Consider the following 23408-nt stretch of genomic DNA (forward strand, 5'->3'; position numbering starts at 1 on the left):
ACTCCTTCACGTTTCTGTCCCGCCCACTTTCACTTCCAACCAATCAGAGAGAAGACAGGAAGAGGGTGATGCGTTTAAAAACGCTACACAAAATGGACAGGAGAGAGACTTCATGGGACATTGTGGTTTTTAGCATCACCGTACAGCGACAGAGGTACAAACAATCAGATGAGTTCCCCCTCTACCTGTGCAGCTCTCCTACTACCTGCCTTTTACATTTTCTGCTGCGTGTCGCGAAACATAACGCCAAAAAACCCGAGTACGTTTCCGGTTACATCGCGGATGGTTAGTTCATGAACGCAGCACGAGATTCTCGTCACCGACTGTCATGGCGTCTCCCTTGAAGGGGGATTGGTGCCGGAGAAAGTAGCCTCTCTCGTTTGTCACTCTCCCGCCGTGTGCGACGCGGATTAACCCGACCGAAGAGGCTTCTAGGAGCGGAGAGGAACCATGGGGGCCGTCCACGCGAAGGTAAACCGGCTTTCTCCCCGGACAGGTCGTCTTTCTGGGGGGGTTTGACCATGACCTCCCTGCCGAGTCCGGTCCGCTAGCATCGGTACTCGATGTACCGTCACACACGGCGAACGTGTTTACCGGCGAAAAACGACGCAACGTTGTCCTCCAGACATTATTAAACGCTGCCGAACACATATTTTACATTTAAATGTCATAAATCTGTAATATAATGCGGTGCTTCCACACGGGTTTTTACACACCACGAGAAAACGTGTGAAAGGCCCCGAAAAATGGGTTTAATTCGCTGTAGCGGAGTTATTTACCCCTGTCGTCATCTTACAACAAGCAAACTATATATATATATATATATATATATATATATATATATATATATATATATATATATATATATATACATATATATATGTATATATACATATACATATATGTATATGTATATATGTATATATATGAGTCTACTACACCAATGTCATTTACGTTATAACGTAAACACAAGTCGACCCTCCTGCCCCCGGGACTCACCATGGCCAGTGACATTCACTGACAGTAGGACATCACACACTCGCTGGCTGGTTCCGGTCTCAAAGCACCCATTCATTCCCCTGCCCCGCTTTTTAAAGGTGCCATATAAACTGATGTCATATGTGGGTGTTTTTATTTAAAAATAATAGATTTGCTCAAACTGTCACTATGTCAGGACAGTAGAACACGAGACGGATGCAAATAATCGGGTTCCTCTGCATCCTTTTAAGTCTCTTAATAGAAAGAAGACAACCAATCAGAGAGGAGGGGTGTCTTTCACAGCAGCCAATCAGCTTGTGGCTTCAGATCAAACTAGGCGGGGTTCATCAAATATGAATCAGGATCCTGTTACTGCGTTGCCTATGTCTCACCTCAAATGTTGTCCGAAAACATTTTTAAGGTGTAAAATGAGAAAATGCGTGACCAAACCTAAGCCCCGCCCACCTGCCGCTGGTACACATTTGTGTGTTGTGTGTGCAGAGTCTGGATCCCCTCCCGATGCACGGCCGGGACCTGGGCGTCCACCCCGACGACCTGGTGGAGCCTCCGGAGCCGGAGCAGGAGTCCAAGCAGGAGATCCTGGAGAACAAGGACGTGAGTGTGGCTCCTATATCACCATGTTATTGTCAGGTAGAGACAGGAAACCGATGGCGTCTCTGATTGCAGGTGGTCGTCCAACACGTCAACATCCAGGGTCTCGGAAGAACCAAAGAGGATCTGCTGGGCTACGAGATCTCGGAGGTTTTCCACGCCAAGAACCTCATCGACGTGAGTGTTGACGGCGTCGAGGCGTCTTTCTGGCTCCCCGACCCGAGTAAACGAGCTCCGTTCTGTCTTCCTTACAGGTGATGAAGAAATCTCACGTCGCCAGACAGAAGCTGCTCCGCCTCGGCGTCTTCAAGGAGGTGGAGGTCCTCATCGACACGTCTGAAGGTGACTCCTCCTCCTCCTCCTCTTCTTCTTCTACTTTTTCTTCTTCCTCTTCTTCTTCTTATTATAATGGCGGTTGGCGAAACCAAACAAAAAACAACAAAATAGTTTAACAAATGAAACCAATAAAATAAATATATTTAGCACCAGATTTTCTAGTACATAACTGATGTTCTCCTATTGGATAACCAAAACAACCCTTCTCCCCCCTGATTGGCTGTCTGTCCTCAGGGTCGGACGCTCTGCCCAACGGTCTGGACGTGACCTTCGAGGTGACGGAGGTCAAGAGGCTGACAGGAAGCTACAACACCATGGTTGGCAACAACGAAGGAAGCATGGTGAGAGTAACGGCCACTCTAACGTCATGAAGTCGCCCTCAGCCAATCAGCTAACAGGATTCCTCCGGTCCTGCAGGTTCTGGGTCTGAAGCTGCCCAACATGTTCGGCCGGGCAGAGAAGCTCACCTTCCAGTTCTCCTACGGGACCAAGGAGACGTCCTACGGCCTCTCCTTCTTCAAGCCTCAGCCCGGACACTTTGAACGCAAGTATGTCGGCCAATCACAGCGGAGGAGGGGCGGGACAAATCCCAACACGTAGCCTCTCCTCATCCACAGCGAATGAGTCGTTAAAGGGTCATTTTGTCATTTTCAGAGTTGGTACGGGTGCTGGAAATCCTTGAAAACACTTGAATTTTAGTGTGGTGTTTTCAAGGTTTTCAAGTGCTTGGATTTAGACTAAAGGTCTTGAAATGTGTGTTGTATGTGATGACATCTATGATAGAACTGAGAAAAGAAGATCTCCATATCTGAGGGACTGAAAACAGCATTTTCTGACATTTCTTTATGAAAAATGACTTTTGATGATGAACAGATGATGAAAATAGTTGGTGATTATATTTCTGTGGATCTGTTAGTGGAATTAGTTTTCCTTTCATTTGTGGTCCTTCTGTAAAAAGCTGTCTCCAAACATCATGTTGGTTGTTTAGAGGACAATAACATCTCATTTAATGTGATGAACAAGTGACATAATAAGTAGACTGAATACTGACCATTGGATTGATACAAATATGGAGTTTACCACAGCTGGAAGGTGCTGGAAAAGCATGGAAATGCACCTGGAAATGATGTGTTTCGGGTGTTTTCTCTGTTTCAGTCTCACGCTCAACGCCTACAAGGTCACCGGTCAGTTTCCCTGGAGCTCCTTGAAGGAGACCGACAGAGGCATGTCTGCAGAACTCAATGTAAGTGTGTTTATATTTCAAACAATCAACCAGCATAAAGAGAGGATGAATACTTTATTACATGTATTTAAAGTTTAATGAGTCCTGAGTTGTGTTTTATTTGTGTCCTCCTGCAGTTTCCTCTCGGCGTGACCAATCACACGCTGAAGTGGGAGGGCGTGTGGCGGGAGCTCGGCTGCCTGGCCCGCAGCGCCTCCTTCGCCGTCCGGGAGGAGAGCGGACACTCGCTGAAGTCCGCCCTCTCGGTACGACCTGCGCCCACGATGACATCATCGCGTCTCTGATGAAACGTTGCTGAACTCCTGTGTCGTTTGTTTGCAGCACACCGTGTCGGTCGACTCCAGGAATTCAGCCATTTTCCCGAGCAGAGGAGCGTTACTCCGCATCAACCAGGTACGTCTGCTCGTATGCACCTCGAGGAACATTTTACACAGGTAGTCAGTTTCTCATTTATTATTACGTTTTACAGTCATATCTATAAAAAAATGCTGAAAAAATCTGGTCCATTTTTACTTTTTATTCTTGTCTTTCACTTATATTTCTGTATGTGTGTATGTATGTCATTTAAAAAAAAAAGAAACTCCAATTTCGTTTTCAGTTTTTCAGTAAAAAATGTAATAAAAAAGATTTAGATTTAGGTCATTTAGCAGACGCTTTTGTCCAAGGCGACTTACAATAAGTTTATTGTCAAAAAGTGCTGAAAAAAGACAAAAATAAGCCTTCTGTCCCCTTCTGTCCCCTTTTGTCCCCTTCTGTCCCCTGCAGGAGCTGGCCGGATACACCGGCGGAGACGCCAGCTTCCTGAAGGAGGACTTTGAGCTGCAGCTCAACAGGCGGCTCTTCTGGGACTCGGTGAGACCAAGAACAGAACCTGTTCAATGTGTTGTTCTTAGATGATGCAGTTGCGTCACAGAACCACCAGAGGGCGATACCGCTGCACTAAACGTTCATGACGCCCTGCTGTGTCTCTCAGGTGTTGTCTGCTTCTCTGTGGGGGGGGATGCTCTGTCCCATCGGAGCTCAGCCGTCCTGCATCGCCGACCGGTACGAGGATTCATCACTTCTTCTGATGAAGACATGGATCTCAATGCAAAGCATTTAAAATGTATTATTGTTATTATTATTATTATTACACTGGTGTCTGATTGTGTCCAGGTTTTACCTCGGGGGTCCCACCAGTGTTCGGGGGTTCGGGATGTACAGCATCGGGCCTCAGAGTGAAGGTAGAATCCCAAACTTAAATCAGGATTTAGGAGCAGCGATCAGCTGTGATCGAGTCTCTGGTCTGATGCCGTCTCTCTCTGTGTCTCCAGGTGACTATCTGGGCGGGGAGGCGTACTGGGCCGGCGGTCTGCACCTCTACACTCCGCTGCCCTTCAGACCGGGCAAGGGGGGCTTCGGAGACCTCTTCAGGACGCACTTCTTCCTCAACGCGGGAAACCTGTGCAACCTCAACTACGGTGGGTAGACCAGAACCCGGGACCAGATCCGTTCAGGAGCTCAGAATTATTTTAATATAATATTAATTTTGTTTATTTTATTATTTAATTTTCATTTTTATTTCATTTTTATTTATTTATAATTTTATTTTCATTTTTATTTCATTTTAATTCAATATTAATTTAATTTAATATTTATTAAATTTATTTTATTGTTATTTAATTATAATTTTGTGTGTGTGTTCAGGTGACGGGCCCCGGGCTCACCTGCAGAAGCTGGCCGAGTGTCTCCGCTGGTCGTACGGCGCCGGCATCGTGCTGCGGCTCGGCAACATCGCCCGGCTGGAGCTCAACTACTGCGTCCCGATGGGAGTTCAGAGCGGAGACAGGTAGCCCCGCCTCCCCGACACCTTACCGATGTAGCCCCGCCTCCACGCCACCCGACACCTTACCCATGTGCTTTATTTCGTTTCACTGCTACGACAGCTGAAAATAGCCTAACACACCTGACTCTTTCACCACACTGATGTGTCTGAGGTGTGTTGCATTGTGGGTAATGTCGGCACCAGGTTTTCACAAGGGAGAAAACTATCTGGCTCTGCTTTTATTGCTGCTTTAAAGTTGAGATGAAATCTTTTTTGACCCTTTTTAGATTTCCTGTACAATTCATGAAAAATAATGTTTTCTTATTTTTACATCAAAATGTGGACATTTTTTCTTCCTGTATTACAAAAATATCACATGTGCTCTCTCTCTCTCTCTCTCTCTCTCTCTCTCTCTCTCTCTCTCTCTCTCTCTCTCTCTCTCTCTCTCTCTCAGGATATGCGACGGTGTCCAGTTCGGCGCTGGGATTCGTTTCCTGTGACATCACACAGGAGGCCGCCATGTTGAGAAGGAATTGTTGTTTGTCACCTGTAATGTAGTCGTGTAGCGCCTGTTAACACCACCGCGGGGTTTCCAGGTCTTTCTTCCAAGGACAAAGTGCCAGCGCTGAAAAACGGCGAATCAAAACCCCGATGGAGGCTCACAAACCGCCATCATGGTGAAACACGTCATATTCTCCTCGGTGAGACTGCTGAGTCATGGTTTGAGCGTAGAGCTGCTTTTCCTCTCTGGTTTGGATTCTGCAACGCTGGCACCTCGTCTGTAGAAAACAAGGTCGTCTCTCAGTGACATCATCACCCTCGCCGTTTTCCTGCCGCGACACAAAGTCAGTTATTTCCCAGAATGTTAAGAGATTTTGTTTTTCTTTTTATTGGGCATGCTCCCTCGTTTTTGCCTTCCAGGAGCACGACCACGTCGTTCACTCTTCTTCTCACGTGATGATGATGATGATGATGATGATGAAGGAATGAACCCCCAAGGGAAATCATAAGCAGCAGGCGTACGAAGGGGAATCGAACCCTCATGCCAAAGTCGTTTTTTTGTGTGTTTGATCTCTGGAGGTGGGAACTCCTAGACCCCTAACACCCCCCCCCCCCCCTTCCTGAGCATCATCCACCACCAGTGCTCTTATAGTTAGTCCTCTTTTTGATGTTGTTGAATCTATTCACAAATAAATCACAGCTGCTCCCCCTAGTGGCTCGTGTGGGTCCCGTCTGCTTTCTGTCACATTCACATTCACTGAATCAGCAGGAATCCGTTCTGAATCCTTCATTCATTTCTGTTCCTTGAATTTAAGTTTGGACCAAATCCTCTCCGTCTGTCAGGAGGAGATAAGAACTTTTAATTTGTGGCCTTTTCTAACATCAGGTCTACAGGGTTGATTTTGAGCTGCAGGGAAGCTGCTGTGTGTGTGTGTTTGTGTGTGTGTGTGCAGGTCGTGAGCCGGTTGAACCTTTGCTCCGGTGAACCTGCTCGGGGCAGTTGAGTGTGGATGGTGCCGGTGGGTGTTTGATCAGAGCTGGTTCTGTTCTGTGTGGGAGTCTGAGCAGCTGCCGAGGTGAAGCTGGAATAAAACTACTCAGAAGGTTATCTGTAAAGTAAAAAAAAAAAAAAGGTTCAGAAGAACACCTCGGAAACTTTCTTCCAGTGTCACTAAATATAGACCGATGTGGACCAGAGCCTTTGGGCTTTTGGGGTTAAGTGTTGGGGTTAATTTAGACCCGTCTGCCCACAACCTTTGACCTTCCAGGTTAATTTTCCACCACAGAACCAGCTCAGATATACACATAAAACAATACATGTTTTCTTAAATTAGGAGTTAAAATAATTCATAATATAAATAGAATTATATATTATATTATAATATAAATATTATTAAATGTTATTTAATTATATTGATTTCATAATTATATTAAAATAATTTAAGTAAATATATATATTATAATTCACTATATTCTATTATAAAAATATATGATTGTTATATATAATTAAATTATATATTATTATTTTGATATATATAATTAAATGTTATAATAATAAAAATATAATATATAGTATTAAATTATATATTATAATAAAAATATAAATGAAAATAATTTCCTTTATGAATTAAATAATAATTAATTGATCTCTAGAAATAAAATAAAAAAAGCTCATAAGTAAAGGTCATTGTTTGGTGGACAATATATTGTAAAAATAAAAGTGGTCTTAAACTCAGTCTTTACCATGATGATGGTGCAGAAGGTAACTTTATTTAAATACTTGTAAATCATTTTCAGTCTGAATCCGCTTCGTTGGCCGACTATGAAACATTACATTATTCTGTTATTGTTCTCGATGTTCATTCACAGAAAAACCAGCTCAAAGTGAAGAAGCTGAACAAGGTAAACAAGCATTTCACTGCTATGTCTGGATAGAAATGTGCAGAAACAGATTATAAGTTGCATGTCACGGCTACATTAAAGTTACATTTATTAGACTACAGAGGTTTAGCTAAATCTATATTCATTTACAGCTCAAGGAAATATAAATGTGTAGGACGAGTTCTCATATTGGTCTTATAGTCATTTGTTTGGCATGAATATTAACAATATGAAGATGCTTTTATCTTGTGTATGGAGTTTTTAGTTTATGTGTTAATTATATACGTTTTATTATCATATTATTTATTTAAATGTTTATTTCAATAATTTTTTATTATTATTTTGTATTAAAATTGTATTCAATCACATCATCATTCAGTTAACTTGAATTTACGATTATTTGTTTTACCTTTTTATTTATGAATCAATAACAAACAGGGTGGTAAACATAAACAAAAACATAAATAAATGTGTTTTTTAGGCGTTTTTTTAAATATAAGATTTGTTTTGTTTGAATTCGTTTTAAAGAAATAAGAGTTGAAGGTTTATGGTTTGAAAATGTAGATTTACAGTATATGTGACAGTAAAGATTCCCACGCGCTCTCGGAGAGGTGGTGGTAGTAGTAGTCGCCGCGTGACCGCGCACGTACGCCAGCAGCACGTCCTCGCGCCCGCCGAGGCTCGTCTATAAGCCGCGCCGAGCCCCGTAGCTCCGCCGCTCCTTCTCAGTCACACACACGGAGAGACAGGTGTACGTGTGTGTGTGCGCGTGGCCAGCAGCGCGCGACCAACATTTGGATTCTAATACATTTTTTTAAATATAAACGTATAAAGAAAAGCACCGCCATCATGTTGTGGACGGCGAGTCAAGTCTTAAGGAGATTCTCCAGCTCGTCCGTGAGTAACGATGCATGTCGCCGCAGGACGCGGATCCGCGTCCCGGTGGAGGGGCTGCCGGGTCCGGTTCGCGTCCAGGTCTTCGCTGCCTTGTTATTTTCATGCATGATGATGGGGGGGTGATTCGGTGCCAGTTGCCACGTTACTCCCCCCTCCCCCCCCCCCCCCCCCCCCCCCCCTCTCTGGATCTACTGTACAGGATCTGGAGGAGTTGCATCAGCTCCGGCACGGCTTAGACCCGATCCTGCAGGGCTGTAGGGGGGCAGGGGGGGCGACAGAGTCCAGCACGACAGCTACCTGACCGTAAAGGTGGTCGCTTTGGATCCGGGTCTTTGAATGCACGTTGCAGGGTAACGGGACCCGTGGAGCACGGAAGGGGGGCCGCGGGGAAACCCGACACGTTCTTCCGCGACACATGTGCTGCTGCAGACCCGGTCTGGATTTGGAGCTGTGCTCCCTGTCAGCCAATAGCTGGTCTCAGACCTGCTTCCTGACCAAAGTACTAAACGGCTGATAGGGGGCCAGGGAAGGACTCTGGGAGTTCTGAACCCCCACCCCTCTCAACTGTTTTCAGTAAGGAGGGCTTCTGAGAAGTGAAGCCAGTGCTAAAGTGCCTTTAAACGGTCATTCTCTCTGCTGGCCACCAGGGGGCGACTCTGCTCTGGTTGTATAGATTTCTATGAGAAAATGGTCCTACTTCTCTCTGCTGGCCACCAGGGGGCGACTCATCTCTGGTTGTATAGAAGTCTCTGAGAAAATGGTCCTACTTCTCTCTGCTGGCCACCAGGGGGCGACTCCTCTCTGGTTGTATAGAAGTCTATGAGAAAATGGTCCTACTTCTCTCTGCTGGCCACCAGGGGGCGACTCCTCTCTGGTTGTATAGAAGTCTATGAGAAAATGGTCCTACTTCTCTCTGCTGGCCACCAGGGGGCGACTCCTCTCTGGTTGTATAGAAGTCTATGAGAAAATGGTCCTACTTCTCTCTTGATGTATTATCTCAGTAAACATTGTAAACATGAGTTTATGGTCTCAATCTCTAGTTTCAAGTCTTCTTCAATCCAGCACGATGTTCATTTAGTACATTATGGTCCTGTACTGATCGGATGTGTGTCTTTAAACGGAACACGTCAACTGTTGCTGCTTTACATTATTTGTATTTATTTCTTTTGCGACCTGTGGTCTCGGTCCGGTTGGTTGGTTTCCGGTTGCTCAAAGGAACCGGTCTAGCGGAGGAATGCTTCAGGTTTTCGTAAAAACGAGCTAGCTCTGAATAAGTTGACGGTGTTTCCAAAAACTGATGTTTTTTTCCATGTTTTTTTTCTCTCCTTTCCAGAATTATTACCAGAATAAGCTTAAAGTCGCCATCATCGGCCAGAGTCTGTTCGGCCAGGAGGTGTACAGCAACCTGAGGAAGCAGGGTCACAAGGTCGTGGGCGTGTTCACGGTCCCCGACAAGGACGGCAAGGCCGACCCGCTGGGTGAGTTCACGCAACCTACGGAGTAAAAACAAGTCGGAGGTCTACCTATGAAGGACATGTCTGTTTATGAGAAAGTACAGATATTAGTTTTAACTTGTCGGGAGGAAAAGTAAAAGTACAAATACCTGTGAATTCTACTTAGGTACAGTAAGTACAGGTCTGTTATGACAGCTGACTGATGGTCTCTGACCACAAACCTTGATGACCTCACCGTCTCCGTGGCAACGAGGAGGACTCCGAATATAGAATATATTTCTCCTCGTGTATAAATATCTCAGACAGACAAATTACCTGAAAAGCAAAGGAGTAATAAGATAATAATAAAGTTAATCTTGGCACCTCTGGGCCTCCGTACCAGCCGAGGTGGATGCGTGTTGACTCCACAGTCCTGCACAAAGACGGGCCTTTATCCTGGTTTAGCCGCGGGATAGTGACCCCATTGTCTTTGTGGGTGGTAGGCCCCCACATGGGGGGGGTGGTAGGCCCCCGCATGGGGGGGGTAGGGGCCCCGCATGGGGGGGGTAGCGCCCCCGGAGATGCAGCTCTGAGGTGGAAAAGTCTACAGTCGGCGTGATGCAATCTTTTTTCTGGGAAGTGGCATCACCACCGGCTGACCTTTTGACCTCTGCCTGTCATCCTCCTGCACATTCCTGCTCATCTGTTGATTAATTGAGAGGATCAGGTGACCTGATGGATCGTACCGTCGATCGCGGGACGTTTACGATACGTTTTGACTTCTTTGGTAACACGGAGGTAATTATGTAGCGCTGCTCTGCTCGTACATAATTATATAAAAACAGAATAATTAAAACAAGCAAATAAAAGGTGAAAAGGAGGCGTTCCTATTAGTTATTAGTAACTAATATTAGTAACAATATGCAGGGTTGCTACGGGTGCTGGAAATTTAGTGTGGTGTTTTCAAGGTTTTCAAGTGCTTGGATTTAGACTAAAGGTCTTGAAATGTGTGTTGTATGTGATGACATCTATGATAGAACAGAGAAAAGAAGATCTCCATATCTGAGGGACTGAAAACAGCATTTTCTGACATTTCTTTATGAAAAATGACTTTTGATGATGAACAGATGATGAAAATAGTTGGTGATTATATTTCTGTGGATCTGTTAGTGGAATTAGTTTTCCTTTCATTTGTGGTCCTTCTGTAAAAAGCTGTCTCCAAACATCATGTTGGTTGTTTAGAGGACAATAACATCTCATTTAATGTGATGAACAAGTGACATAATAAGTAGACTGAATACCGACCATTGGATTGGTACAAAGATGGAGTTTACCACAGCTGGAAGGGGCTGGAAAAGCATGGAAATGCACCTTGAAGTGCTTGTAAAGTGCTTGAATGTGACTTTGAAAAGGTGTAGGAGCCCTGAATATGTATGAATTACCGGTGAACTCTCCTGTTTCCAGCGGCGGCGGCGGAGAAGGACGGCACGCCGGTGTTCAAGTTCCCGCGGTGGCGGGTGAAGGGGAAGCCCCTCCCCGAGGTGGTGGACGCCTACAAGGCGGTGGGCGCCGAGCTCAACGTCATGCCCTTCTGCTCCCAGTTCATCCCCATGAACGTCATCGACGAGCCCAAGCACGGCTCCATCATCTACCACCCCTCCATCCTGCCGCTGCACCGCGGCGCCTCGGCCATCAACTGGTGAGGGGGGGGGGTATTATCTTCACGTAGAATATCTGTGATCACAGACTGATACCAGACTATCATGAGGAAGCAGCAGCAGATTTATGGAGCCATAAGAGTGCCATAATAATAAAGAAACAACAGTAAATGAATAAATAGGCCAATAAATGAACTACTGAATAACGACTGCACTGAAGGGGTTAACGTGTTACGTAACAGCTGTAAACGGAGCGTCCACATTCCTCGCCGTCACAACGATCAACACTCACACAAAGACGGCGAGGGATCGTCGGGGAAGAACAGACGCACGTTATGTATTAACTCACAGCCACATTTTTCTGAAGGAAGGTCACACGGGGGGCGCTGGAAGGGGGCGGGGCTTGGCCTTGAGGCGCGGGATGGTATATAAACACATGATGATCCTCGTTCTAAATGTCTTTTTCAGTCGTTTTGACAAGAATGATTTTAGTGCTGAACGTGATAGTGTGTGTAGGTCCATTTCGGGATATGTCCCTATTACACTGAATGAACATGAGCTTGTAGCCAGCCTGTCTAGTATTAAGGAGCTACTGAATTAAAAGACTTCAGGCCCATTGCTCTTACTTCTATTTTAGGAAAATGTTTTGAGAAAGTTATAAGCAGACAAATTACAGCGTCGGTTTCTAACAGCTTAGATCATCTCCAGTTTGCTTACAAAAGTCAGAGGGGAACTGATGACGCAACTGTCAGTATGTTCCACACCCTGTCAAAGCACCTTCAAGCCCCCTCCCACTTTGCTAGGGCCCCATTTATCAGCATGCAGATACATCACATCCTGCTGCAGAGACTTATCAATATAGGAGTAAACGGTGGTATTATCCACCTTGTTAGGGACTTCCTCTCTGACCGTCCTCAACAGGTCCTGGTTAATAATACTCGGTCCGACATCATTGTGCTTAATACTGGCGCCCCGCAGGGGACTATTTTATCCCCATTACTTTTTTCCATATACACAAACGAATTCCAATTAGATGTGGAAAAGTTTTCTTGTTTAAGTATGCGGATGATATGGCCCTGGTTGCCTTATTAAAGAAGGGGGACACAGTCGGAGAGGAAGTATATAGAGCACATGTGTCATCTCTCCAGAAGTGGTGCGACGAAAGTTCCTTAGAGATCAAAGTAACAAAAACACAGGAACTTGTTTTTCATGAAACGGACCCTGCAGCCCCTTATAATTAGGGGACAAATTGTAGAGGTAGTAGACAAGTTCAAATGTCTAGGTACATATATTGATTGTAACCTAAATTTCAGTGAAAACACAGACGATATTTTTAAAACCTGTAACCAACGTCTACATCTATTGCGCAAGCTCAACTCCTTTAGAGTGAGTAAGCACATTATGGAAACAGTGTATAAGAACCTGATAGAGGGCATTCTAACTTTTAACATGGCAATGTGGTACGGTAATCTAAACATTAAAGGAAGAAGCAAGCTGCAGAGAATAGTAAACCTTGCCTCAAAAATCATAGGGACAAGACAGAAACAATTAAGTTGTATGTATGAGGAAGTGCTTAGGAAAAAAGCTGTCAAAATAGCAAACGATCCCTCTCATCCCCTCAATAGGGAGTTTGAACTTCTTCCCTCTGGTAGACGTTACAAAGTGCCACGGGCAAATCATAACATTTTTAAAAATTCCTTTATTCCTAATGCAACTGGGGCTCTGAACACCATGCCCCGTTGATGCGTTGTAATGTAACTGCCACTGCTGTCCTGCTTTTTGCCCTGAAGATGTCTGTGTGTAAGTGTTGTTGTTGTTGTTGTTGTTGTTGTCCTGCTTGTTGTTTTTATGAGACCAAAAACAAATTTCCACACCGTGGACAATAAATGAAACTAGCTAACTAACTAACTAAAGAGGTTTTGGGATTCATGACAGTATCCCGATGAAAATACGCTCAAAACTCTTAAAAATTGTGAAAACAGCCTTGAATAAGCTAAATCATAATATAATCATAATATAAGGTCTCCCTGCATTAATAAACTATAAATACATATTTGTAATCTTATTACGTGATACTTACTCCCTGTATTTTTTTCATTGTATTTATTATTTGCTTACAGTGACGGCGATCTACCAAGTCACTCAATGATGAGGATAATATAATATTATATATGATATTATATATAATATGATTATTCCAATAATGGAAATTCACTTCTTTGTAAAAAAGAAATTAGGGAACTTTAGGGAACTCTTTATTTCTCTTCTGACATTTTAAGCCGTAAACCGTCCTAAAATGCTAACGGAGGGAGCTGGTTCACAGACCAGAGTCCTCTCTGGTTTCCAGGTCCTGATATCCGTCTCGGTAGCAGGAGGTTTAAACCAGTTTGACCTTCTGCAGACTGGTTTTCTTATCTCGCCCCCCCCCATCTGTTCCCCGCCTTCACTATCTCTCTTCCTGTTATCAGTGTGTAAAGTTTGTTTTCAACCGTTAAAACACTACTTTTATGAATGACACAATAAGACCCATAAACCTCATTTTAACACAGGCGACTCATTTGAATCTGAAGGAATGGTTGTGTTTTTTTACTTTATTTGTATTCTCAGTAAAACGGTTACATTTACTATGATTGTTTGATGTAATTGTAATTCATTTCATTTCAAGACAGGACCTATAATAACAACATTAATAGTTTCATCGTGGCAGGTTGTAGCAAATTGCCTTTTTAGTCTCTGACAAGATAGGAAAAGCAAAGACTTTTTTTAAATGAAAACAATGGTAAAATAAGATAAAAGTAGAAACATAAAGAAGGCTTTAGCTCCCCATGTCTCCCTTGGAGGGGTTAGAGGTGATTTAAAGGAGCAGGACGGTTATTCTGCGTCTCGTACGTTTCCAGGTCGTACGACGGTGGATCAGGCTGGAACTAGTTGGCTGTAATGCATTTAAAGACATTATGTTGTTATATATAAATGTGTGAATATATTCAGTAGCCGACTTGTTTGTTTCCTGGTCCAATCAGCAGCCGGGACTCCCTCCAGCTGATAGCAGTTTTTATCTGGTCTCTTATCTGATCCGGTTTAGGGTCCTCCTTCATGTCCCGTATCTAAGTGTGTGTTGTGGCAGCGCTCCAGGGTTGGTTTTATTTTCTCTCTCTCTCTGTGTGTGTGTGTGTGTGTGTGTCTGTGTGTGTCTGTGTGTGTGTGTGTGTGTGTGTGTGTGTGTCACCAGGACCCTGATCCACGGCGATAAGAAAGCCGGGTTCTCGGTGTTCTGGGCCGACGCCGGTCTGGACACGGGTCCGATCCTGCTGCAGAGGGAGTGCAGCGTGGAGCCCAACGACACCGTGGACGCGCTCTACAACCGCTTCCTGTTCCCCGAGGGCATCAAGGCCATGGTGACCTCACATCTGTAACACATCTGTATTATTAAACTATTATTATTATTAAAACACGGAGCCGGGGGAAGGCGGGCAATATTCAGTGAAATGTTGGTACATCGACGAGAAGAAAAACAAAAAATTACACAGACAAAAAAACGAGGCATATCTTCATACCGTTTCCCATAATGCACTGTGTTTGAACTCGTCATGGACGACGGTACTGAGGCGTCACTGTCCACATGTCCAGGTGGAGTCGGTGCAGCTGATCGCCGATGGGAAAGCCCCTCGAGTCCCTCAGACGGAGGAAGGAGCGAGCTACGAAGGCATCCAGAAGAAGTCCAACGCCAAGGTGAGAGGTCTGGCTCAAGGGCCGAGTCAGTCTATCTGTATGGTTTTCATATTTACACACTTATCTAGAGTACAAAGTGCTTCATGGAGGGAAGATAAATAAAATACCAAGGTGAAAGATAAAAAAATACATGAACGGCAAGATTAGAATAATTATCAAGAAAATAAAGAACTCAAATAAAATCTGTTTTCAGAAGATTTACATGTTTACATATTTTAATATTTTAATATTCATATATATATTTATTCATTTTTCATCTCCCTTTGTCTAATTCTTTATGAAAATAAATAAATGAAACCATTTGAAAGGGTGATGGATGCAGTTACAAGGCTTCTTGACTTCCTATTTCTTTAACTCTTAAAGTGTGATGTTGTTAAAACAAATGGATTAAATTAAAGAACATTCCAACGTTTCCTAAACCTCTTTCTATCATAAAGTCATTGATCTTCTATAGCGAGAGGCCTGAAGGTTAAAAAAGACGGAGGCGGGGCCGATCTCAGCTGCTCCCTGATTGGCCGCTTGGAGCCCATCGCCCCCGCAGTGTTTCTAAACGTGCTATTCTTAGACCATGTGTCGCTCGGCTGGTGGAAACCAGCTGTCGGGTTTCCCTCTGGGTTCTCAGAAAACGTGGGCGACCCGGTCTGGAGGTCTGGAATGTATTCTGACCCCTGAGTGTCTCTGCAGGTCGACCTGGCGCAGCCGGCCGAGGCCATCCACAACTGGATCCGCGGCCATGACAAAGTCCCCGGGGCCTGGACCGTCATCGATGGTCAGGTGGGTTTCCTGGAAGGACACACACACACACACAAGCACATGCACGTTTTTATTTTTTTTCTGTGCCCATGTATTCCAGGAGTTCCATGTCAAATACAATTTTTAAATTTAAGAACTCAAATTCAATTTGAAATGTTTTTCAAGTTTCAAAGTTTAAATAAATTAAATTTAAAAATTTAAATAAATTAAATTTTAAAATTTAAATAAATTAAATTTTAAAATTTAAATAAATTAAATTTTAAAATTTAAAAAAAAATTAATTTTAAAATTTAAAAAAAATTAAATTTTAAAATTTAAAAAAAAATAAATTTTGAAATTTCAATTTTGAAATTCAAATATACATTTTAAAATGTTAATTTGAAACCGTTGCTAGCTAATAAAGTTGTATTTAAATTCCTGTCCCCCGTCAGCCCGTGACCCTGTACGGCTCGTCCCTGCTGGGGGGGGCGGCGGCGGCCGGTCAGCCCCTGGAGGTGGAGGGGGCGTCCCAGCCCGGCCTGGTCACCAAGAACGGCCTGGTGCTGTACGGCAGCGACGGCCGAGCCGTGAGTCTAACACTCAGCTGATCCAGGATCAGATCCACATCAGATCCGGTACCTGATCCTGGTTCTGTGTCCACAGCTCCTGGTGAAGAACCTGCAGTTCGAAGACGGGAAGATGATCGCCGCTTCCAAGTACTTCTCGTCCGGGGAGAGTTCCAGCGTGGAGCTGACCGACGACGAGAAGAAGACGGCGGAGGAGATCAGGGCGAGTCACCGCCGCCGTTCACCGTGACCTTTAACCCGACATGTGACCCCAAGAGGCAGATGCTGATTTGAGATTTTTTTTTTTTTTTTTAAATATAGAACATCTGGAAGGGGATCCTCAGCAACGTCGCCGCCGTCAAGGATGACACGGACTTCTTCAAGTCCGGCGCCGCCTCCATGGATGTGGTGAGGTGAGGGGAGGCTGGCGTAGTGGTCCGGAGTGGTCTGGTCCTGGTGATCCACCTTTTTAGTCAAGTCAATTTCAAAATCTACGGAAGCCATAAGAAGCAAGTTAATAAAAAACATTTAAAAAATAGTGATTAATTTTCAAGTTGGATCTAAATAGTTTTCTTTCCTGTGTTTATGACTGAAGAACAGGTGAAAACATGTTGTTTTTTATGTCAAACAACGTATTTTCCCGCAAAGTATGGAAGTAAAAAAAAGCCAGTCAACAAAACAAAACAAAAAGTGATCCATTTTAAAGGTGGATAGTTTTCAGGTGAAAACATGTTTTTTATAAATATGGATAATATTTTTTCCCAGGATGATGATGATAATAATAATAATAATAATGATAATGATGATAATATCTCGGCGTGCAGGCTGGTGGAGGAGGTGAAGCAGAAGTGCGCCGGCGTCCAGCTGCAGAGCGAGGACGTGTACATGGCGACCACCTTCGGCGACTTCATGCAGATGTTGGTCCGCCGGCTGAGGGGCGAGGACCAGGAGGAGGAGCTGCTCATCGACTACGTGAGTCTCCGAGAAGACCGCGTCTTTCACGGGTGACGGTTTGGCTTTTAACGCTGCGGTTTTCCTCCGCAGGCGACCAAAGACGTGAACAACATGACGCTGAAGATGCCCAACCAGTGCTTCATCAACGGCAGGTTCGAGGACGCGGAAAACGGCAAAGTCTACGATACCATCAACCCCACGGACGGATCGGTGAGTGGCGTGAATGCAACGTTCGGTTCCGGTCTTGAACGACCTTGACCTTGACCCTGTGTGTGACCTTGGCCAGGTGATCTGTAAGGTGTCCTACGCCTCGGTGGGCGACGTGGACCGGGCGGTGGCCGCCGCCAAAGAGGCGTATGATAACGGACCCTGGGGCCGGATGAACCCGAGAGACCGAGGGAGCGTGCTGTACAAGTGAGTGGCTCCACCTAGAGGCCTACAGTGGGATTACATATATTATATTATTATATTATAGTTATATTAATAACATAACAATATAATTATATTAATATAGCAATATTAATATAATTATATTGTTATGTTATATTTTATAGTAATAGCAATAATATAATGATATTATTATATTATTATCTTATAGTATCTTATACTTATTATTATATTATTAATGTTATAGCAATATTAATAATATAATTATGTTATATTATTATTTTATGTTTAGATTAATAAGTTAACACTATTATTATATTATTAATTATTTTAGCAAGATTAATATAATTATAATATTGTTATATTAGTGATATTAATGATATAACACTATTATTATTATTTTAACAATATTAAAAAAATTATATTGGAGCAAGTCAAGTCCAAACATTGGGAAAGAATATATTATAATAATTTAATAACTTTCTAAATGCCGTTTCCTATAATAATAATCTCTAATAATCCGTCCCAGACTTGCTGACCTGATGGAGGAGCACCAGGAGGAGCTGGCCACCATCGAGTCCATCGACTCGGGAGCCGTCTACACGCTGGCCCTGAAGACCCACGTGGGCATGTCCATCCAGACCTTCCGCTACTTCGCCGGCTGGTGTGACAAGATCCAGGTGGGTTACACACGCACACACACACACACGCACGCACACGCACACACACACACACACACGCACACACACACACACACACACACACGCACACGCACACACACACACACACACACGCACACACGCACGCACGCACACACACACACACACACGCACACACACACGCACACACCTACACACGCGCGCGGCAGCGTGGCGTTTTAAAAACCAACCTCGCCGTCTCTGTGTCGCAGGGCAAGACGATCCCCATCAACCAGGCGAGGCCGAACCGCAACCTGACGTTCACCAGGAGGGAACCTCTCGGGTGAGGAGGAGTCGCCGCTTCCTGCTGTGATGTCACTGCTGGTGTGTGTGTGTGTGTGTGTGTGTGCGTGTGTTCACCGTGTGTGTGTGTTGTTTCCTGGTCAGAGTGTGCGCCATCATCATCCCGTGGAACTATCCTCTCATGATGCTGGCGTGGAAGAGCGCCGCCTGCCTCGCCGCCGGGAACACGCTGGTCCTGAAGCCGGCTCAGGTGACGCCGCTGACGGCGCTGAAGTTCGCCGAGCTGTCGGTGAAGGCCGGCGTCCCCAAAGGCGTCATCAACATCTTACCGGGCTCAGGTGACGGATTGTTCTTTTCTTTGAATTCATATAGAATGATAATTATATAATAATAATAATAATAATAATATAATAATAATAATAATCATTATTATATATATTAAATATATCATTTCGAATAAATATATAATAGTCATTATTATTACATAATTATTTTGATATAATAATAATTATTATAAATTATTATATCATCATTTAGAATTATTATATAATAATAATTATTATGATATATTAATTAAAAATTGTGACATAATAATGATAATTAATTATTATTAATAATATTAATTATTATTATTTGTATATATATATTAATTAAAAATGATGACATAATAATGATAATTAATTATAATTTTTTTTTTTTATAATAAATAAATAATGCCGTTAATCTCCACCAGGTGGCATGGTGGGGCAGCGTTTGTCCGACCACCCGGACATCCGTAAACTGGGCTTCACCGGCTCCACGCCCGTCGGCAAGCAGATCATGAAGAGGTAAGACCCGACACACTCACCCCCTCTTTCCTCGACTTGTCCGGTTGACCCTTGACCCCGCCCCCTTTGTGTTGTTTGTCTGTGATTCCCAGCTGTGCGCTCAGTAACCTGAAGAAGGTTTCTCTGGAGCTCGGAGGGAAGTCGCCGCTCATCATCTTCAGCGACTGCGACATGGACAAAGCTGTTCGCATGGTGAGCTTAGATTATTAAAACTGGTTTATATACGCTGGTTCTGGTCTGGCTGGTTGTTCGAGGCCCCCTTGTCACTGGGGGGGCTCCCATACCGGTCTGTCATCATGGTTCACCGGACTCTTAATCCCTGATTCCACAGGGAATGAGCTCCGTGTATTTCAACAAAGGTGAGAACTGCATCGCGGCCGGGCGTCTGTTCGTGGAGGAGTCCGTTCACGACGACTTCATCGCCCGAGTGGTGAGTCAGCAATAAAGACACTAATCCATACAGACAATATCCGGTTTATATTCTGCAATAATCCAAAATCCACTTCTCATAATTCAGTTTGATAGTGACAGTTAGAGCAAGTAAACATAGTTAAGCCCCGCCTCCAAACATCTCAACTCTTAAGGTGGAAGAGCTCAAGAAGATGAAGATCGGAGACCCTCTAGACCGGTCCACGGACCACGGTCCCCAGAACCACAAGGCCCACATGGACAAGCTGCTGGAGTACTGTGAGATCGGCCTGAAGGAGGGCGCCACGCTGGTCTACGGGGGCAAACAGGTGGACCGGCCAGGTGGGTCCAACACCGCGGGGCTCCTTTTCAGTCCAGTCAGGGTGCGTTCAGGAGCAGTGGGATTAACGGCTTCAAAGAGAAGCATCGGGTCTTTAATTTTCGGTAGACTGAATGTTATTCTGCTGAGTCATGATTTTACTTTTTTATACAACTTCAGGGAGATGTTGGCGCTAAAATAAACGGAGCTCGTCCTGAAGAAGGAAGTTAGCCGACGTCATTTTCAAAAAAGGCTTTTTGTTTAAAGTTCTGATTTACTAATTTTCTGTGGATTAGGTGTCGGTTTTTAAATTTCGGCTGCTTCGTCCCGTTTCAGTCTTCAGCAGGTGTTAGCGTTAGCAGCATTGTTAGTGTCTGCATCGTTGTTAGCGTTAGCGCCGCCGTCAGTGTCATCGTGAGTTAGTGTCGTCGTGAGTTAGTGTCGTTAGCGTTTGCGTTTTTGTTCGAGATAGTCGCCATTGGCGTTACCGTCGTCGTTAGCGTTACCGTCGTCGTTAGCGTTACTTTCATTGTTAGCGTTAGCATCTTTGTTAGCATTAGCGTCATTGTTAGCATTAGCGTCGTTGTTAGCATTAGCGTCGTTGTTAGCGTTAGTGTCGTTGTTAGAGTTAGAGCCGTCGTTAGCATTAGCTAATCCTCGATTACGCTGATTCCCTCCAGGTTTCTTCATGGAGCCGACGGTGTTCACCGACGTGGAGGATCACATGTTCCTCGCCAAAGAGGAGTCCTTCGGCCCCGTCATGGTCGTGTCCAAGTTCAAAGACGGGTGAGTCGCCACGGGAAAAAAAAAAAGACTGCTGTTCGAGAGTGCTAACCGTGTGCTAACCGTCTGCTAACCGTTAACCGTCTGTTCCCACGGCAGCGACGTGGAGGGCGTGCTGCGGCGGGCCAACGACACGGAGTACGGCCTGGCGTCGGGCGTGTTCACCCGCGACATCAACAAGGCGATGTACGTGAGCGAGCGGCTGGAAGCCGGCACCGTCTTCGTCAACACCTACAACAAGACGGACGTGGCGTCGCCATTCGGAGGCTTCAAGCAGTCCGGCTTCGGAAAGGACCTCGGTGAGTCGGCGTGGCGGTCCGATGTCTGTTACACTTGAAATAATGAACATTTGTGTCATTGATTGATTGGGATAAAAGGGGGCGTGGCCAGGTCTCTAGTTGTAAGGGTTGGGTTTATATACAGGCAGAAACACTGACTTGATTAATCACGTAACTCTTAATTCTGCTGAGTCATCGTACATCTTCATTATTTATTATACGTCATACGTTGGAAATAATGAGTTGTTATTTAGAGGAAGTTTCTCGTTATAATGATCAGGATCTTCATCAAGGTCTTCATCACTATTCAAATCAAGCTTTAAAAGAGAGGAAATATTATTTTTGTCGGAATTAAAGTCGTACATTTACAAGAAAAAAGAAAAAACCCTGATATTTTCTGACATTTAAGTGGTAAATTTTACGAGAAAAAAATCAAATTTACGAGGAAATTTTTTTTAATATTCTCTGAGTTAATAGTCATACATTTGCGAGGGGAAAAAAAACTCAATTACCGTGTACGACGCCTGCAGGTGATGACATCATCAAATTATACTTTGCAATCTGATTTAGCAATGTATGTATATGTATGTAAATGTATGTATATGTATGTAAATGTGTGGTTTTGATGTTGGTTTACAGGAGAGGACGCTCTGCTGGAATACCTCAAGACCAAAGCCGTGACGGTGGAGTACTGAGACCCCGAGACCCCCAACAGACTCTGACCCCCGTCTGAAGTGGACTCTTCCTGTTGGACATCCGACTTCATTCAGCGCGCGTGTGTGTGTGTGAGAGACTGTGTGTGAGAGAGAGTGTGTGATGGATGAAGGAGTCTTTTCTTGACTTCCTGTGTTTAAAAAAAACAAAACAGATCCCATCATGGAGGAACGTTGTGTGTTTTTTACCGGTCTGTGTATCTACATGTTAAAAACCCGAGTCGGAGCCTGAAGGGATCGTCGGTTTCATGAATGCACATTTTTTTTACGTTAAAATGCCATTTTGAAGCTGAAAGCTGTTCCTGCCATCATCAGTCATGTTAATCCTCACTCGTTACCTTCATGCTTCCTTTTGGGGAAGAAAATAGACAAAGATATAACTGGTGTTGCATTCATGTGGAGTTTTGGCGTTGCCGTGACGCCGGTAGTTGAAGCTATCGGTGACGGAGAACAGATTCAGGTCAGTCACATTTCAATCCAAATATCCAGAACGTTGTTTTTTAAGCTTTAAACAACATCGTAATGATTGTTGGGATGTGGTCAGGTCGACCTCGAGTTTGTTTTAAAGAGTAACCTGTGAGCAGCTTGTGGGGTTTTAGTGACATCTAGTGGCGAGGTTGCAGAACTGCAGCGACCTTCAGGTAACGCTGGATATGAAGCGCTCATTCTGAAACGGTTCTGAAAATTATACTCCCATTTTTTTGACACTATATCGCTCTAAATCCTCCACACTAGCAGTGTTGCCTCTGGCCACGCCCCCACAGTGACATCACAGCGTACGCAGCACACCCTGCATCAAGATGAGACGTTAAAAGCGCTGGAGGTCAACAAGATTTTCAGAGGGTGTTCTTGTTATTTCCATTTTGACACATAAAAAAAAAAAGACATAATTTTATTAAAGTCTTAATGAAGACTGACTTCAGAACAGCCCGAAGCAAGTTGGATTTAATTAAATTATTTCCTCCTGGATTTAATTTAAGTACAGTAAACGCATCATCATTCTTATTTTTTATGATTTTTATAGAAGCGAGCCGTTGACGTATGATAATACGATTTTGCCCCAAAAGAAATAGTTAATTATGACGGATTCACCTTTTAGACTCTCACTCTCTTCCTTTTGTCGATTTGGACTTTGTTTTATTTTTTTGTAAATATTTTTTTAACGATAGAAGGAAAATAACTATTTGATATATTTTTGTCAGACAGAGGAAGACTGTACGTTAAGACACTTATATTTCCGTTAAAGATGCACCAGCTGGATGATGACATCATCACGTTATCGGTAAAAAAGGCAGCCGGGCCGAAGAAGCAAGTGCTGTTTTTTTGGTAATGTCACATAAAGAGGGAAATAAACATTGATTTGAATTTTAATTGCTGCTGTCATTATTAAGCAATATAAATATATATATAAATAAATATATATATAAA

General features: G+C 43.8%; 2 protein-coding genes across 2 annotated transcripts; both read left to right on the forward strand.

The window, feature by feature from the left end:
* The first annotated feature begins 311 nt into the window (after nucleotides 1-311).
* Nucleotides 312-6186, forward strand: samm50l (sorting and assembly machinery component 50 homolog, like). Its single transcript, XM_084039183.1, has 15 exons — nucleotides 312-471; nucleotides 1480-1593; nucleotides 1666-1767; nucleotides 1845-1932; nucleotides 2161-2267; nucleotides 2344-2474; nucleotides 3082-3169; nucleotides 3286-3414; nucleotides 3491-3562; nucleotides 3935-4021; nucleotides 4143-4213; nucleotides 4325-4392; nucleotides 4483-4629; nucleotides 4856-4997; nucleotides 5428-6186. The coding sequence occupies exons 1-15, from the start codon at nucleotides 451-453 to the stop codon at nucleotides 5471-5473; spliced, it is 1413 nt and encodes a 470-aa protein (XP_083895309.1). The 5' UTR covers nucleotides 312-450; the 3' UTR covers nucleotides 5474-6186.
* A 1872-nt stretch (nucleotides 6187-8058) lies between these two features.
* Nucleotides 8059-23358, forward strand: aldh1l2 (aldehyde dehydrogenase 1 family, member L2). Its single transcript, XM_084039177.1, has 23 exons — nucleotides 8059-8252; nucleotides 9586-9730; nucleotides 11150-11384; nucleotides 14573-14738; nucleotides 14971-15072; nucleotides 15757-15846; nucleotides 16257-16391; nucleotides 16468-16593; nucleotides 16692-16783; nucleotides 17195-17342; nucleotides 17415-17534; nucleotides 17611-17738; nucleotides 18241-18391; nucleotides 18622-18692; nucleotides 18797-18990; nucleotides 19386-19479; nucleotides 19572-19671; nucleotides 19811-19909; nucleotides 20064-20229; nucleotides 20887-20992; nucleotides 21089-21288; nucleotides 21907-23271; nucleotides 23323-23358. Exons 1-22 carry the CDS (start codon nucleotides 8205-8207, stop codon nucleotides 21960-21962), a joined length of 2772 nt encoding a protein of 923 aa, XP_083895303.1. The 5' UTR covers nucleotides 8059-8204; the 3' UTR covers nucleotides 21963-23271; nucleotides 23323-23358.
* The last annotated feature ends 50 nt before the right edge of the window (nucleotides 23359-23408 follow it).

Source organism: Eutrigla gurnardus, assembly GCF_963514095.1.
Source record: "Eutrigla gurnardus genome assembly, chromosome: 21".
Taxonomy (NCBI): Eukaryota; Metazoa; Chordata; class Actinopteri; order Perciformes; family Triglidae; genus Eutrigla; species Eutrigla gurnardus.